The sequence below is a fragment of the Lissotriton vulgaris genome, chromosome 6, assembly GCF_964263255.1.
Source record: "Lissotriton vulgaris chromosome 6, aLisVul1.2, whole genome shotgun sequence".
Classification (NCBI taxonomy): Eukaryota; Metazoa; Chordata; class Amphibia; order Caudata; family Salamandridae; genus Lissotriton; species Lissotriton vulgaris.
Genome location: NC_141694.1, coordinates 443,864,708 through 443,882,123, shown reverse-complemented (window position 1 = coordinate 443,882,123; position 17,416 = coordinate 443,864,708). Strand labels below are relative to the sequence as shown.

General features: G+C 40.5%; 1 protein-coding gene across 2 annotated transcripts in view; it reads right to left on the bottom strand.

The window, feature by feature from the left end:
- LOC147707445 (isoaspartyl peptidase/L-asparaginase-like) overlaps nt 1-17,416 on the bottom strand; it is a 1,215,953-nt gene that overhangs the window by 446,028 nt on the left and 752,509 nt on the right. For both annotated transcript variants that reach the window (XM_086926453.1, XM_086926454.1), the window contains exon 4: nt 5,886-6,049. In XM_086926453.1, the coding sequence (XP_086782579.1) occupies nt 5,886-6,049 (164 nt within the window). The remainder of the gene's footprint in view (nt 1-5,885; nt 6,050-17,416) is intronic.

Genomic DNA, 17,416 nt, shown 5'->3' with positions numbered 1-17,416 from the left:
GTCCCTCTTGTTGCTGTTGCTGGTAGTAGCTCCTTCAGCGCCATGAAACCGCTGGGTATAAGCGCGCTAAACAAATGCTTTTAAATTCAAATTCAAATATATTTTACATTTAGAAACTCTTTTTTACCACATATACAAATATGCTAACTCCATAAAAAATATAAACATTAGTAAACAAATATATAATTAAAAAGGAATTTTCCAATTCAATAAAATAAAGAAATAAAATAAGATAACACCGTTTTGTTGCAGAAGTCCTGGTCCCTTAAATGATGATCCAAATATACAATTAACAAGAGACAACAAGAATTTAGAAATAAACCAGAGAAAAATAGAGCATGCAAAAACTCTAATAATCCAAGGAGTCCATCCAAAACTCGAAAAATGCGGATACAAATAAATAGATGCTCCAGGAAATTCACAAAAATAAAGGAAAAAGGAAAACATAATTTTGGTTAAGAAATAACCAACTTCTGTTCCCTGACAGAAAATAAAACACATCCAGAGTAAAAATAAAATCTAATGTCCGAAAAAAACCTGTAAATGAAAAAAACATATAAACCCAGCCCTAAAAAATGTACAATCCAAAAAATCCTAATATAAATCAAATCACAGTAAAGAAGCATTAAAATCAATATCAAACACAGACGTATAACATAGAAAATCCATTTCACAGTAAGACCTACCGCAATACTGTAAGTAAACACATACTCACAAAAACGCATAACAATAGATCCATTTATTAGCCCAACTAATTCTAACCATCTCCTACACAGGTAAACTCTTAGAAAATAAATGTGAAAATCTTAGCCGAGCCAGAGACCAGCTACAGGAAACCCCAACCACAAGTTCCCTTGCATAAAGAAACAGCACAGAATGAAAGAAACTGGGAAAACATGTCAGAAAACAAAAATAAAAAAGACTGACATTCTACAGAAATCAATGTTAACAAAATAAATGTTCTTTCTTAATGTTTATAAAAATGTACAAAAATGTACACAATATATATTACAGATGAAAATATAATATTTGACAGAAAAAGGGGAGGTGGAGGTTAGAAAAGACAGTAAACTCAGCCTCCTATATGTACTGTAGTTACCAAATAGAGTCATCCGTTTGATTAGACTATCTTTCCACTCATTGGATTAGGTTGAAAACAGAAAGTTTTCTTAACATAACCTTCATCCACCAGGGTTTCCCCTTTGTGGCATACTTCATCATAGGGTTCTTGCCGTCCCTCTAAGGAAGGGGGCGTGTTACAACCTACGGATACGTGGGTGCATTGTAATCATATATTATGAGCTATGAGGAGGTATAAGAGTGGGAGGGTCTTATCTAGATAGAACAATGAATAAAATACTGGCAAAGTAACTAAAATAATTTATTCTTACCTCTTGCTGGTATTTTTAAAAATGGGATAAGATGAAAGACATACGGTATGTATTTCATAGGTGTGCATGTTTCGAGCCTACCCTGCGGCTTTTATCAGCACCACCTAATGACCCCTAATGCAACTACTAATGAGGAAACACTCTTGTGCGAGTATTCAGAAATTTTGTCAAAAAATGAAAATTACCTACAATACCCAATTGGTAATTTTTCTATAGATATGTAATGCACCAAAATGTGTCCTTATGAGCTTAGGAGGGGGAAAGGGATGCTTTTAATCAGACTTTCATCAAAGCTACTCCCTTGCCTGTGGAGTTCTGACAGAGCTCCCATGCATCCCTTGGTTGTAGCATTCCCCATTACAACGGAGCCGGGGGCAGGCTATCTCCACAAGCAAGGGAGTTCTATGGACTGCCAAACATGTAATAAGACCCTTAGAGCCTCTCAGGGTGTCAGGCAGAGGTCACCAGCAAGGTCCATTCCATTCCAGGTCCAATTTCTACTGGTCAGCAGAACACTTCAGGAGAAAGCCTCTTACAGTTGTTGTGGCCCTTTAGACACACAGGAGATCAGCCAACTGTCACTCAGAGTGCACGGCCCAACAGGTCTCCTCACAGGTTTCAAACAAGAGTTGTAGTTCTTCTGTTCTTCCACATGTCCGGAAAATGTTCTGAGAATGGTGACTTGGGGTTCCACATTTATGCCTGGCAACAGCTACTGGATTGGGATGATTCCTGGCCCTTCCCTAACCAATGGGTAAAAGTTCCCAGGGGCAACCTTAGTCACTTTTGCAGCAGTTTCTATTTGTTATGCTGCAACAAACCTATAATGCACCTCATTCTCAATACTCAAGATGGGAAACTAGGAATTTAGAGTGTTGCTGTGAGGACCTAGTATGTGCGTCATTCAGATTGCTAGTGTGAGCGTGACTACTTTGATTTTTATGAATAAATGTAGAAATACAGGCAGATATTGGCTTTCACATATAGTCGATGCCATACATTATGTATGCATACACCTCTGTTAAGTATATGTGTGCAAGTCTGGCATATGAGTGTGTGTCCCACCATTGATATTATGTGCCAGATTGCACACCATATCAATGACTTGGTAGTGAAAATGTGTACTTGGAGTGCCTGCTTGAATCAAATTATTATGTTGTGTTTACTAAGTGGGTACAGTGCTATGAACTGTAGGTTCGGAATAATTATATGATGGATGTTAAACACTTCAATTTGAAAATATTATTAGTACATATTTATTTTGCAAAACATTTAAAACTGAAGAGTTATGTTTGTCTGACCATATAGGTTTGTTAGCAATATGCATACACACGCCAACTTGAGATGTGGGGTAGTAAAATTGAATCAGGTGAGTATTTATTATGGGTATGTAGTGTGCAGCAAGTGGCCAGACAGAGAGACAGAGTAAATTGTTAGTAGACATGCATTGGTGTGCATACAAGTTAAGTTTCGTGCCATTAGCAGTTCTCTCTATTTCGTTGTACATTGTGTTGTTGTTTATCGACCCCTGCTAGATAGAGTCCCAGAGCTTGAAGTAGCAGGAACCTGTTCTTAGAGTAGGTATATTGTTGATGTTGGCAGGATTTGGCAATTTATGATCTATTTCCTGGAACAAAGGTGCAGAGGATGAACCATCATGTTCTGTCAACAGAAGCTACACTCCAAATATGGTGGACAGAGTAGTGTATTTCTGTTGCTCCCTTCATCGTGTTTAGGGTAAAACTCAATCGAAAGAGGAAGGAAAATGCAGCAGAGGCAACAGATGGTTGGCAGACCTTTGCCCATGAAACCGCTGTATTGTACATTTGTGAGACAGATTTCTATGATAGCAGACAGGTAAACAGGGGGCATATTACCAACAACTAGCGATAATTTTTGTCTCTAACTTGTTTAGAGACAAAAATTATCGCCGCACATCGGCGATTTTTATCGCAGATAGCAAGGTTTATCGCAAATGCGATAAAAAACGGCCGCAATGCATGAATATCGCTGAAAAGTCAGCGATATTCATGCATTATGAAGCAAATGCTCTTAGCCATGTTATCCACCTCCCATTGGATAACATGGCTAAGAACTGCTCAGGGCAGGTGTTAGCTTTTGGAGATATTCGCGCTTAGCGCGAATATCTCCAAAAGTTGGTAATAGGAGATAGCGATGTTAGGGACTGTTTCCAGTCGCTAACATCTTGGCACGCCCACTTTGCATGTCATTAGTGATAAATATCACTGACATGCAAAGCAGGGCACAAGATGGTCGCTATCTCCTTTTAGCTGTCACTAACTGGTGTTAGCGACAGCTTGGTAATAGGGAGATAATTTTATCTTCGCTTTCTTGGCTTTTAAAGCCAAAAAAGCGGAGATAAACCTCCTTGATAATATGCCCCCAGGTGTTTTTGGATGGCCCATCAGCATCCACCAAACTCTATAACAGGTTCTAAGAAACGCATTTGTGTACTGTTTTTCGATAAGGAAATATATGTACATGTGACAAATAGTTCTTTAGCGGTATACCATACTGCTTTCTAATTTAATGTAAGAAATCTAAAGGTGTGTTTGTTTAAAAAATCATTGTAATAGCACAAACACAATCTATACCATGCAGACATGGAAAAGATGTCAGAATACCTTTAGACATAAACAATTTATTTTTCATGAACAATTGAAGTACATGCAGCAGCCTCTGAAAGGTCTTGCGCATCAAGGGCGCAAGCAAATTAATTTGATTTTAAGGGCGAATACACCATGGATCTTTCACTGTGGTTTATGTTAAACAAATAAAAATACAAATCACTAATTTATATCAAAAGTGACAACAACAGAAAATAATGTAGAGTGATCTGAACACATCTAACTTTGATTTGTCTTTTGATTGCTCATAAAAAATAAAGCAGCCAGTACAATTACAAAAATCCTATCCTACATGCGTTGAAATGAAAAGCACGAGTTTTTAAACGGAAGTTAAGCGTGGAATTGATTTTTATTAAAGTAAACATGGTGTGTGGCTAATGACACCGATTGTTTCAAGTTAGCGTAACATTTTATTGGCATAGAGAAATGTTGCTATACCTTTTGGGTACTTTATGCAGTTTGTCTTTGAAATGAGTGTGCTGCAGTTATTTAAAATGTTTTGTGTAGTTGATGGAACAATAGAAGTGCGACTGCTCCTACTGCCTTCTAATTAAATGAAAAAAGAAAATCCAGGTAGGTGGTGGTGATCCTAGCCTCATTCCCCAACATTTATTCCAGCTGAAAATTGACTTGGGTGTCATCAGCATACATCTGGAGGTTAATCTGGTATTGATGTTGTAGTGCAAGTGCATGTCGCTTTTTAAGATTTAACATAAACTGGATGTCTCCTGGAGGGAGTGCTTCATAAATGCCTCTGTGTAGTGTGTTATGGGTATAGTGAAAACAATTTTTAATACTCGGACCTTCCTTGGTACTTCTTCTTTGTTCCTGGAATGGATGCCTACATAGGCAGGTGGAACCAGAAGAGAGATAATGGGCTGGTAAGATGCTGGTGATGTGAATCACAACAAACTCCATATAAGTAAATTATAAAAACATGTAGCTCCAGTTTTATAAAATAAAAATGAAATGACCTGCAAATGACTTACTGAATTAGATTCATAGCAATGAAGCAGAACATTAAAATGTGAGGAAGGATTCATTGGAAAACTTTACATTGGCCTTATAGTGGCACTCGTTCACTCGTTCATATTGTGTACTAGCTGAGCAATTTCGGGCCAGATGTATGAACACATTTTCCCATAGACACAGAATGGGTAAAACTGCTTGATACATCTGCCCCTAAGTATTAGAATTATGTTTCAAAAACCAAATCCTTCAGGCAGTGGCAGCGCTAAAAACTGATGACCTCTACTCGCAGGCAATATATATTTGTGAAATCCCACAGTTAGGGATGGCTAAATGGAATTTTCAGCAAATTTCTTAAACTTATTTCATTATTCTCAAATCAGGACTTTTGCCTATCTTCAAACTATTGTTGCGTACATGCAACGGTCCATAATTAGGTGTCTTCTTAACATACTCGGCCTCTAAAACTGTAAGACACCTGTGTTGCTCCTACCTGTCTACGGGCACTTGATACATTGCGATTGGACCAGGGATTAACAAGTAGCTGGAGGTTCAGTTCATACTATCGCATTGATTTTGGGGTTAGCAGTGGCAAACATTGACCCCAGAGCAGGCTTGAAGGAACTGCTATGACTTCAGAAGTGAACAAAGCAGCCACCATCAAACTTTGCTGAGTTTGGATTTCAGTTAACCATTCTGTTAGTGTGCAGAAAAACACGAACATCCAGAGAGCGCTATAACCAAATATTACAATAAACCAAATATTTTAAACATTCTTAGAACATCGGATCACAGTTGATAAGATAACGTAGCCATGCATCATTTTAACAAATAAATATAAATTACAAAGTTTTTAAAATGTATGTACTCTACTTACATGGCCTTGCTGAAAAGGCTTGTTACGGCCTGTTTGTACTTCTGGTATTGCTCCCACTCTGCCCTGGCATTATCAGTTACTAATTCGTCAGAAGGCACTTGGGGAATTCCCAGCTTTTCAGCATAAAGGTTAGCACCACCTCCAGTAAGCATTATGTGCGGTGTCTGTGAAATAAAGACGACGATGTAAGCGCTTTAATAAATACACTATTGACCAAATCAAAGCACGTGTTTCATATAGATATGTTAGGTGTTTGGTTTGTGATACCTTTCAGTGCAATAAAATAATTAATGTGCAAAAACTAGATAAAAGATCACAGACTCGCAGTGTTATTTGATATAGGCAGTCACACCCTCCCCACAGAGTAAAAACGATTACTTACACCCTCTTAAAATAAGGTAAAAGAAAGTGTATTTTTCACGTACCCTAAGCATTTCTAGACAATTTCATGATGGAATCATGTACAACATTTAACAGCCGTGATGACATTGCTTTAAATCCATCCACTAGCAACATGACTGCAGTATGTTAGTTTCTGGAAAGAATACCCGACTTGAAGGTCCTATTGTTTAGGTCCAATAGATATTCACTGATATGTAAAAATGTGTGTGATCTGCCTATTGAAGGATTTTGCTGATGGAACAGTCTTCAGGATTTTTCCTCCTTCTCTATACAGGACATTATGCATTGATATAAGTCTTATATTAAAGATATCATAAACCCAGTGGATAAACCATAATAACGTTACTCATATGACTCCATGAGTATTTTACACCCTTTATCATTGAAACTTGGTGTACTTCTGCTAGTACACCTAACTCTTTTCGCTGGTGCATTTTTGAACTTTAAGGTAATCCATTCCTCTACTTAGGATTTAAACACTCCAGGGCTTATTTACAAGCTCCTTGCGCCACTTTTGCGTCACTTTTAACATGGGAAAAGTGACGCAAAAGTGGCGCATGGGGCTTGTAAATAAGCCCCTCCATTTTTTTAAAATGATACCTTTTGCTCTTGGGAAATGTTTACACATCCAATTACATTTGACATTGAATCTGTCTACCCTTTTACACGCTATTAAAATCAATTCATTGTTTATTAGGATGACCTCTTCGCCAGTACTCTAGTTCATTCTTTCAAACATTTTTCCCAGATATTTGCTGTATAATAATAGAAAGTGTATATAGCGTCAAAAATACCTTTGGTGTTACCAATAATTATCTGTGCCCTACAGCTTTAACATCTCCACCTTTGCGGAGATCCACTGCAGTCTAAACTAAAATCTTGCTCTGAGTGATGTCCTTCTTTACAAATATGTGTTATAGGATTATCTCTCAATTAAGTCTTCAGCTAAATCCTCCTTCCAATCTTTTGGGAATACGTTTGTCGTAAATTAGTTTAAGCTAATTTATAAATATGATATTTAACAAGTCTTAAATGACCATGTAAAGATTATTTTAAGTATAATTACTGCCTTATTCTGATACCGACAAAAATGTCTCCTAAATGGCCCTAATTTTGTGTAGCTGAGATTTTAATTTCTTCGGGAAAGACTTCAGTTTACCATCTTTATGCAAATCGACTACTCTAATTAAGCATTTTCTACCCATCATCTCATTGATTTTTAAAATCCATTTACAATTCTGGATTACAACATACTGCATATAGGTCACCTCTTCTCAGTATTTCCCCATGTCTGCTGGTGTATATTTAAGCCTGGGAAAAGGTTGATACGCTTGAAATTTGAACGGATGTGGTTAACAGACTCAGAAAACCAAAATATATACACCCCTATTCATGATGGTGGCAAACTAACAATCCTGCTCAGATTATTTGCACTATTAGCCAACTGACTACTCTGAAAGGGTCCACAATTTGTTTAGTGGGCATAGCTTTATCCAAACAAAGAAGTCATACCATCACCAGGTAGGCCAGTCACATCAGCAATTGATCAGTACTCTCCCCTCTAATATTTAACTTCTGGAATTGCCTCTAGTAACACTTTTAGATATCAGTGGTATACAAGATTTTATGTATGCAGATGATACCCATCTGAATTTTAAACTTTCCAGTTCTCTAACCACTTCCTCCACAATATTAAACTTTCCAGGTGGCCAGCAAAAAAGTACTCTGCAGTTTAACCAGCCCACGGCTCAAAAGTAGAGATGATGTACAGCTTGGCTGGCAGCCATATAAATAATGTGAAGGAGGTCTTTATTTCGTTGGCTATGAAGAAAGAAGGGACAACAGGCAACGGTAGGGCGGTGGCCATCTGGTAATGTGGATGCAACATGCGTGAGGCATTCAAAAGTATATGCATATACAGATGTATAATAGCTTGTTCAAAGGTAAATGCACGAAATAGGCTAAGCTATTTACAGATGAATAAACATTAAATCAATTTTGAATAAAAATATTTATATTATTTTAACAGTGAAATAAGAAATGTAGAAATTACACTTCTGTTTCAAGAGCTTCAGGATATGGCACACACATATTGAGTATTTGACTGCCTGCAATTGATTATTTGACTGCATATAGAAAATACGTATGTCTTTAAAGGGCTTGACACATTTTGGGAATCCTATGGAAGGCCTTGTGCTAGCTCTCGGCTTCATTTTCAGGGAGGTTGTGTTTGCCCAGTATTTAAAACCTGACAACCTAGCAGCAGTTGACAAGCAGCAGCCAACAGGTGGTATCTGGGCTGCAGACGGATGAACATGTACAGTAGGCAATAGGTGCTTGGGGGCAAAGTGCTTTGGACACTTACAGGAGATAAATTCAGAGAGACACAGTAATGGGCAATCTGTGGAATGGGAAGTGAAAGTAGGAGATAGGTCACCAATGCATCCGGGTAAATTTCAGGAGAAGTATTCTCTGCTGCCGGTGAATAAACACATTTTTCATACTATTCACCCAGCTTAGTGGGTTTGAGGCATAGATGCTCATTCATCCCATATCGCGAGTGGCCCCTTCAGCCACACTATTTCAGTCACCTGCACAATGTACCTTTGGAATAGTATTTTCGATTGTAAACATGCTAGGCAGTATTTTATGTGGTCAAGGTTCTAGCTCTATTGAGCTAGGAGGGCCTGGATGAGCAGGGCCACAAGGACCAGGCAAAAAGAACCAGGTTCAGGACAGGGCCGGACTGGGAACTCAAAGCAGCCCCCACAAACAGTTTGGAAAAAGACAGCTTAAAATGGTGAATTGGACGGCACATTTTTCATTACATATTCAATTGTATCAACTTTTAAAGCACAGTAAATAGTAGATGATGACCTTAAAGAGCACCAGGTTACCCACCCAGTCATCTGTACCCATAGACATTCTTTCAGAGAGCAACTAAAATAGACATGAGTAGTGAATCAGAGAGAACAACGTAAAAGTGAGACAAGCACCCACATGGTGTGTAGCGTGCAAGCGCGGTGAGCAACCACTATTAGGGGGGTTTGGGAAGGTTCTCCCCCCAAGAAATTTTTTGAAAAAGACAGACTAAAATGGTGAATTTTACAGCACATTTTTCATTGCATATTCAATTGTATCAACTTTCAAAGCACAGTAAATTGTAGATGATGGCCTTAAAGAGCACCAGGTTACCCACCCAGTCATTTGTACCCACAGACATTATTTCTGAGAGCACCATAAATAGACATGTGCACACAGGCCACTAAGGCCAGAAACGGTGGAAATATCACACAAACGCACCTAGGCACTGAGGGCAGAAACAGTGGAAATGTCACACATAAGGACCTAGGCACTGAGGGCAAAAACAGTGAAAATGTCACACATAAGCTTCTGATTACTAACACCTAGGACACAGAGGCCAGAAACTATGGAAACGTCACACCCAGACCTGGTCACACCAGGCCAGAAAGCATGGAACCGTCACGCATAAGCACCCAGACCAGTAAGCATGGCAATGTCACACATGAGCCTCCAGGTCACTGAGGCCAGAAACTATGGAAATAGCACACAAAAGCACCCAGGCCAGAACGCATGAAAAAATCACACATAAGCACCCAGGCAGCAGCAAACATGGAAATGTCTCACATGGCACCCTGGCGAGAAAGCATGAACAATTCACACAAAGGCACTCAGGCCAGTGGTACTGGAACACTTTTCAGAGTGTGGGTGCTGCCCCCAATGTTGCCTGTACATCAGTAAAGTCAACTCATGGGATTGTGAAAAATTCAAGAATAACACAAAGGAAAAGGGTAGCAATTGAGCCTCGCCTATTCCGAGACATATACAACTTAAAAGCATATGCCAAACCATTTAAATACACTGCACTCTGCATACTGCACCCTGCCTTAAGAATAGGGCTTGTGCTGACATTCTGGACAAAGTAGTAAAAGAGAATATTTTTGGGCCTGGCAAAATTGCCATAGCATAAATCTTCATATTTGTAGCACACTCGCCCTCAAGACATCGCTGTAAAATCTCGGAATCAGGGGGCAAGTGAGCTGCTGCGTTCATATGTCAGGAATGGGTGAGAATCTCCTTGTGTGCACTGAAGAGTGGAGAAACCCAACTGTGCTAAAAAGTAGAAGTAGTGGTAACATTGAGCTGTCTGGCACAGCCCCGTGGACACAAGATCAGGCCTCTCTCTGCGGGGTCTTGGCAAGAGCGTTAGGCCTTTTACTGTGTCCGCGACCGGGTGGTCAGCTGTACAACTTTGCACGAGGAAGGTGAGAAATACTGTGTTCTCTGTGCCACAGTGTTTGCACCAAGGTGGTGAACGGTGCCAGTGTGCCTGCTGGAAGACCATATGTGTCACTGACTCTGGGATAAGTACGCAGGTGGCACACAAAGGTGAATGGCGAGAGATGCATAAATGGTACTGTAGTTGTACAGCAATGATGCTTAAGATGTATACATTGGGCCGAGGCAAGGGTGATCGTGCAAACTATTTTTTCCACAGATTGATAAGTCATTCGAGCGGAGATGTAAAGGTGCATAGAACACTTGAAATATGTAAACGTTCCGTTATTAAATAGAGCCTAGCGCGAGCCTATGAATGAGGTTAAAATGATGCAAACTTCGGTAGATAAGAGTAATGAGACACAACCAGATAGAGTATTGCCCAAGATCCAGTGCTTAATTTGTAAAAGAATAAGTGCCGGTGTTCACAGTGCTGCTCGAAGCTGCAAAAATGTCAGAGGAGTCAATCACCAAGGCTGCATAGCCTTAATGCCACCTTCCTCTTGATCTCACTCTTGCAGCTTCTCTTTCACCTTTGCTATCTTTATTTGTCACAGTTTTTTCTGTCCTTCTCTTCCTCTTTAGTTTTTCTCTCTCTTGCTTTGCGTCCAAGTGTGATGAGTTAAAACTAGTGGTGGTCCCCAAAAACAAGTGCCAATAGGCTCCACCTATAACCACTGGCACAAATTAAGTACTGGCACATAAACCCTCTAAGCTTAATGTATCATAAATAAAATCTGAGGGCCTAGACTCCCTAGTCTATGAGTTCTTGGAATGTTCTTTCTTCTATGTCCACCAAATATGGCGGAGAGAATGGGGGTCAAAGGGAGGAAAAGAGAAGGAGATCAGAAGACCGGGTGGCTGACAAGAACCCTGCACTTCATGCCAAGACATCCCTTCTAAAGCCTACACTTATTTCGCCCTTGGTACACCAGTGATGGTGCAATAAAAGTAACAGAAACATATCTGGGCTTTATTGTGCATTAAAAACAATCCAGTAACATTGGAAAATTGACTGTGGTGTTACCGTTGAAAAACATTTTTACCTCGTGGCGCGGACATCTCGCAAAGCCCCTTGTGCTTGGCATATCGATTATTCCTGCACAGACAGGTTCATGTCTGCAGCAGAATACAAAATATCATGTCCATGTCCTGCTTTTCAGAAGAGCTTCAGACTAATAAACTAGGTAGTACAGAAGGACTTCACCAGAATCCTACAGACAGAGCCTTAGCACAAGTCTAGCTGAGCAGCACGTTGCTTTCTGGAACGTGTAGAGACTTTCCATTGGAGCTGCAGGCCTTCAAGTCTCGGGATGCAAAGTGCTGTTGGCTAAAAAGCCTGGTCTATCTGAAGGTGCTGCACACAACAAGGGCCCTGGGGAGGCTGTGCAGACACACAGTGTAGCATTCTGCAGGCCGCTTGATAGGGGGCACCTTGTTGTTTTTTAAAAATTCATAGCAAAGACCATATTTGTTTCTGTTAATTTAAGACACCTACCAACGTTTCCATGCCATTTGGCCTCCCTTTACTCTGATCTTCCTTCAGTGAAACATACTCTCCCTTGCACTACTGTATCTAGGATTTTGTACCAAAAAATCAACCTCAATCAAGGCTCTAGCGTGAAAGCATAACTTACAGTTCTTGCCAATTACATCTGTGCACCTTCTTATATTACACCTGTTTGAGATATTTTCTAAACTATCCTTACCTTGCACTGCTGGGAGGCACCGTGCTGGAGCCTGGAGTTTTCATACAGTGCTGCCAGTGCAAAGCACCACTGTACACCATCACCGATGTCAGCCTGCATTTGGTGGTGCGCCCAGGCCACGATATGTGTGGTTTGTTTCATCTGGTTTCATTTTCAGGTCAGTGCGTGCAAGCTGTTAGAGTATGCTACGCACTTTCAGTTTCTCAGACCTCAACAAATTTTGCCAGCATGCCTCGCCCCCAACTCATCCATCAGCCCGCCCTCAACCACATAAATAATCTAATGGGAATAATGACGTTCCCTAGTGAAAGACAGGCATGCACTGCTGACATCACTAATGTGATGCATCATCATGCCTGGACCTGGGAAGGCCATTGTCTGGAGACATATCAGGCAAACATCTGAGAGATACGTTTATTTTTAATAATTACAAGCCTGCCGCCCAGAGACAGTACTACTCAGAAGAATCTATTGTAAACGGAGGGAATATGAGAACGGGAAGGAGCGTGACAGGCATGCACTGCTGACATCACTAATGTGATGCATCATCATGCCTGGATCTGGGAAGGCCATTGTCTGGAGACATATCAGGCAAACATCCGAGAGGTACGTTTATTTTTTATAATTACAAGGCCTGCCGCCCAGAGACAGTACTACTCAGAAGAATCTATTGTAAACGGAGGGAAAATGAGGACGGGAAGGAGCGTAACCGGCCCCCTCTGATAAAACCGGCCCCCACAGCATCCAGCCTACTGGGGGATTGCCCGGATTCACCAGTCCCGCTCTGCCAGCCAATACACAAAACAGCAGAGCACACTGGAAGGTTTAGGCAAGAAAATACCTACTTCCTAAAAGTGGTATTTTCAATCACAGAATATAAAAATAATCATCACTAAAAGATGCACTTTAATATTTGGAGCTCAGGCATACTAAATTCGGCTTTCCTATCATGTTCCTTGGGTCAATTAGGATTATACCAATTCATACAGTCAATTTACAATAGGAAGCATTCGCGCTGTGGCGCTGAATGGCAGTGGCACAGTGCCCAAAGCATCTAACACCAGCAAACACAGAGGAGACAAAAGCGTAAAATGGAAGGGAGACCCACGCCAATGGTGCCAGGTCTAACAATGTACTTATTATTTTGAGTGATGTGAAATGAGAGGTTGGTGGTTAGAAGTGTTAGCTGAACAAAATGGAATAAAAAGGATCCTTTTGAAAGAATTATTGCTAAGAATTTGCTAAAGTTCTCTTGTTTATTTGAGTGGACTTTAAATTATATGTCTTCTCTGGCCTGAAAGTGGGAGTATTGAGCTTGCTGCTCCCTCTCTTACTCCTGCAGCTTGAGAACATATTGTGATTGAATTTCTTTTCACTTTGGGAGTTTTTTTGTGCTGACAGCATTCTGGCCACTTCTGTTATTGTTCCTTAAAATCCATATTCAGACATGTAACCAGCCCTTCAACAAATACATCACCTTCAGACTGATTTGCATATATCATTATGTGATCCATGGCTTTGCACTATCTTCCTTTAACTTCTCACGTACTGACAAACCAGGTCACGTTGATTCAGGTTGGCCGCATTCTTAACCAATCATTATTTTTAATAATGTTTTGCACTGCAACACATCTTCCTCTGTACAAGCTGCCAAGACATGGAACTCCAATCTGGCAAGCAGAATAATAATTGATAAACCCCTAGAATTTCAGATAATGATAAAACACCACAAGGTGAAAGCTGGCAAAGCAACATTTCTTTTTGTTAGATGTTTTCAAACATAGCCCTCCAGGAAAAAGCATAAAGCTAAACGCAAAGTCTACCCAGATAGGTCCATCAATAATTAAACAGGAGTGTCAGGATACTGGGCAGATTGCAGCTCTGTATGAACAGGCTGTGGTGGCAAGTTCTAGGTGTAGAGACAAAATACAGTTTTAAAAAGAAAACATCAATTCTAATCATGACTCCTTCACCAAGAGTAGTCTAATTCACCTATGGACCTCAGCATCTCTGCTGGAATTCAGAAAAGAACTCAACACCTGGTTGTTCACTGGGCCTCCTGCAGTAGTACCCTCAGCGCCTGGATACACTCACGGGTGATTAGCTGCGCTATACAAATCCATGTTGATTGCGAGAGATTGATTGAAGGATGCCATCAAATAGAGCCCAAGATGCCCTTGCATTACACCTACAATACACATGTGGGTAAGCACTTGTGGCTCTGACATTGACCCCCAAGAGACCTTCACCCAGTCCCCATAGAGACCTTCTCATAGTCCACCAACAGCCCTACCTTTACCTTTATTAGTGTTAAAGAGAGAATATCCGTGTAGCCTGACATTAGAGTGTCTGGCATTCAAATTTGCAATTACGAGTTATCTTCTCATTATTTTAAAATAATGCTAGACTATTCCCTTCTAAGAACATAAAGCCACACTGTGTGTTATGAGATTGAACTTTATTACTGCTAGTCTGCAAATAGATCTGCGTCTGTGCTTTAGTGATATGCAGGCTGCTTCGACTTTGGCTTAGAAAACTGAAGGGTGATGAATTTCTTCAGACCTAATGACTTTATAAAACTGTTCCTCCATTATATTATTAATAGTTTTAAAACAAGCAGATGCTGGTTGTATATTTTTTTACATTTACTGGCTTATTTGGAGGCATACCTACCATGATGAAAAAATGTGTCTGGCTAGTGTCATTCTTAAAACCTTGCAATCTGTAAAGCTGTTGAAGTTTGTTTCTCCTCATGCAAGGGGTGGAATGAGTTCTGACAATATTCACCTCATGCACAAGTCTAAACAGTATGTTCCAAAGAGCTCAATTGTGTGTCAGTTGTGTGTAACGTGCCATTTGTTGTTTTGCAGACTACTGATTTGGAGTAAGTTAAGAAAGTTCTTCACAGGATGATTGGTAATGCAGAAAGTCTTTGCCTCTCCACTCTCAGTGCAGCGGTACCAAACCTAAACAAGCAAATGTAAATGATTTTACTTCTAAGAGTTGAAATGAAATTTGCACACCAAAATACATATCTTGTCCTCCACATGTATTGCTTTTTCCCTAAATTATCCCTGTGCTAGATTGGGACTTCTAGTCCCTTAATTATGAAGGGCTAATGCCGGTGTTGCATCACTTTTTTGTGACCCTGAGGTGGCATAATCAATTTGCCACACTGCGCCCTATTCACAAAGTGATGCATCTAGCCAAATGCATCAATTTCTAAAACCCTGCACTTCATTATACTTGTTTCAGGTATAATGTATGCCGGGTGGGCGTTCACCCTTGAAAAAGGATAGTAGAAGTGGTGCAGTGAAATCTATGAGATTTCACTGCACAACCTCTACGATTTCAGTGTGTCAAATCCTTACACCTGCTTCAAGCAGGCATAATGAATGATGCAGGGCCTTTCACATGGAACTCGTCCCATGTTTAATGACACATTGCAAGAGTGGCATCTGTTTTCTGACACACTCCAACTATGCTCCATTACTGCACCAAGAGATAGATTAGGATTCCAGAGGTATCTATCTGTTCAGTCCTTGTGACATGGAGCACCGTAGTTTAAATATGACGTATCCATGGTGTTGAAAGGAGTGTGCGATGAAAAGGTTTGCATCGCTGTTTTCAACCAGCAATGCAACACCTTTCATAAATGAGGACCCTAATATCTTACTCAGGCTACCCTCAAGAAACATCCTTTGTCCATGGCAATGTTTCTCACAGCAGAAAGCATTGGGGTTGTCTCTAAAATAGAACACCCACAACATGGGCACAAGGAAGTTTGAGGTCTCAGAATCTGATTGCCATCATCCTTCCTGAAGCAGTAGTCAGGGGCGGACAAAGGAAATGCATGACCTAGAAACTTTCTCACCTTGTAAAACAAACAAATGGCAAATCTCTTCTCCTTGCCATACACCGAATGGCAGTTCTCAAGTAGACGGATCTGCATCTCCTTGTTAAATTAAAAGTGACTTTTAATGTATTAAGGTGGCCCAGCCTCTCCCTCTTCATTTCAGAGTCTTGATTTCATATCTCCAGTTACAGGAATGCAGGCAATTCACTTCCACTGCCTGGGAAGCTGTTCTCACATCCATCCTGTGCCATGCTAAACCAGGGGCATCCACATGTTTTCCTTTCATACTTAGGCAAAGCATTTGTGAGGCACATTTTAAGAGTAAACATCACTAGACATGGCTCCTGCATTTGTAAAATCTCACTTCTATGTTTTCATTACTTACCCCGTATAGTCTCTGATGTTGCTTTGATCATGAGGGTATTGCATCATTCTAGTGTAACCTAAAGTTCTCAATAGTTCCCTATATATGCTTCCAGCCATTACTTTATGCTTCCAAACCCTCAGCTGTTCAGCTGTCCATCCTGAAGCAGTGGTCTAACAATTACCTATAAGTGGACCTTATGGTCAACTGATTCTAGGGTCTATCAAAGATGCCTACTATAGAAACATAAGCAAAAGGAACAAATGAAGGATGAAATGCTGAACAATGCAAACATTCACCCTCAGTCACAAGGATCCTGGTTTAAGTTTGCTCACCATGCCATCCCAGTTCGAACCCAGCCATTTGAAAATCAAGCTTGACCCTGCTCCTCAAGGGAAAAGCCCAGGATGCTTGTTTCTGGTCCAGGGAGAACCTTGCCTGTCAGTTCGGGCTGGACTGTTCCCATGGGGAGCACAGTCAAGACTGATTTACATATGGCTGGGTCTAAACTGGAATGGCATGGTGTGCAAAATAACAATGGATTTCACCCATATCTGTGACTGGGGCTGAATATTTGATTGGCTCAGCATTCCGTTCACCTTCTGTTCTTTTTGAATTTGCCACACTAAGTGGGAAGGGTATGCCCAGATGTGGGTCCTGTGCCCACTACACCTTCAGACTCAAGCTAGCCTGGCTGATTAAGGGTGAAACCCCCAAACCAGTCCCAGCATGCTTGTTTCTGGCCCACAGAGGATCTGGCCTGTCAGTTCGGGCTGGACTTTTCCCACGTGGAGCAAATTGAAGACTAATTTCCAAGTGGCTGGGTCTACTGGAATGGTGTGGCATGCAAAAAACAATGGATTTAACGCAGATCTGTTACTGAGGGTGAATGTTTAATTGG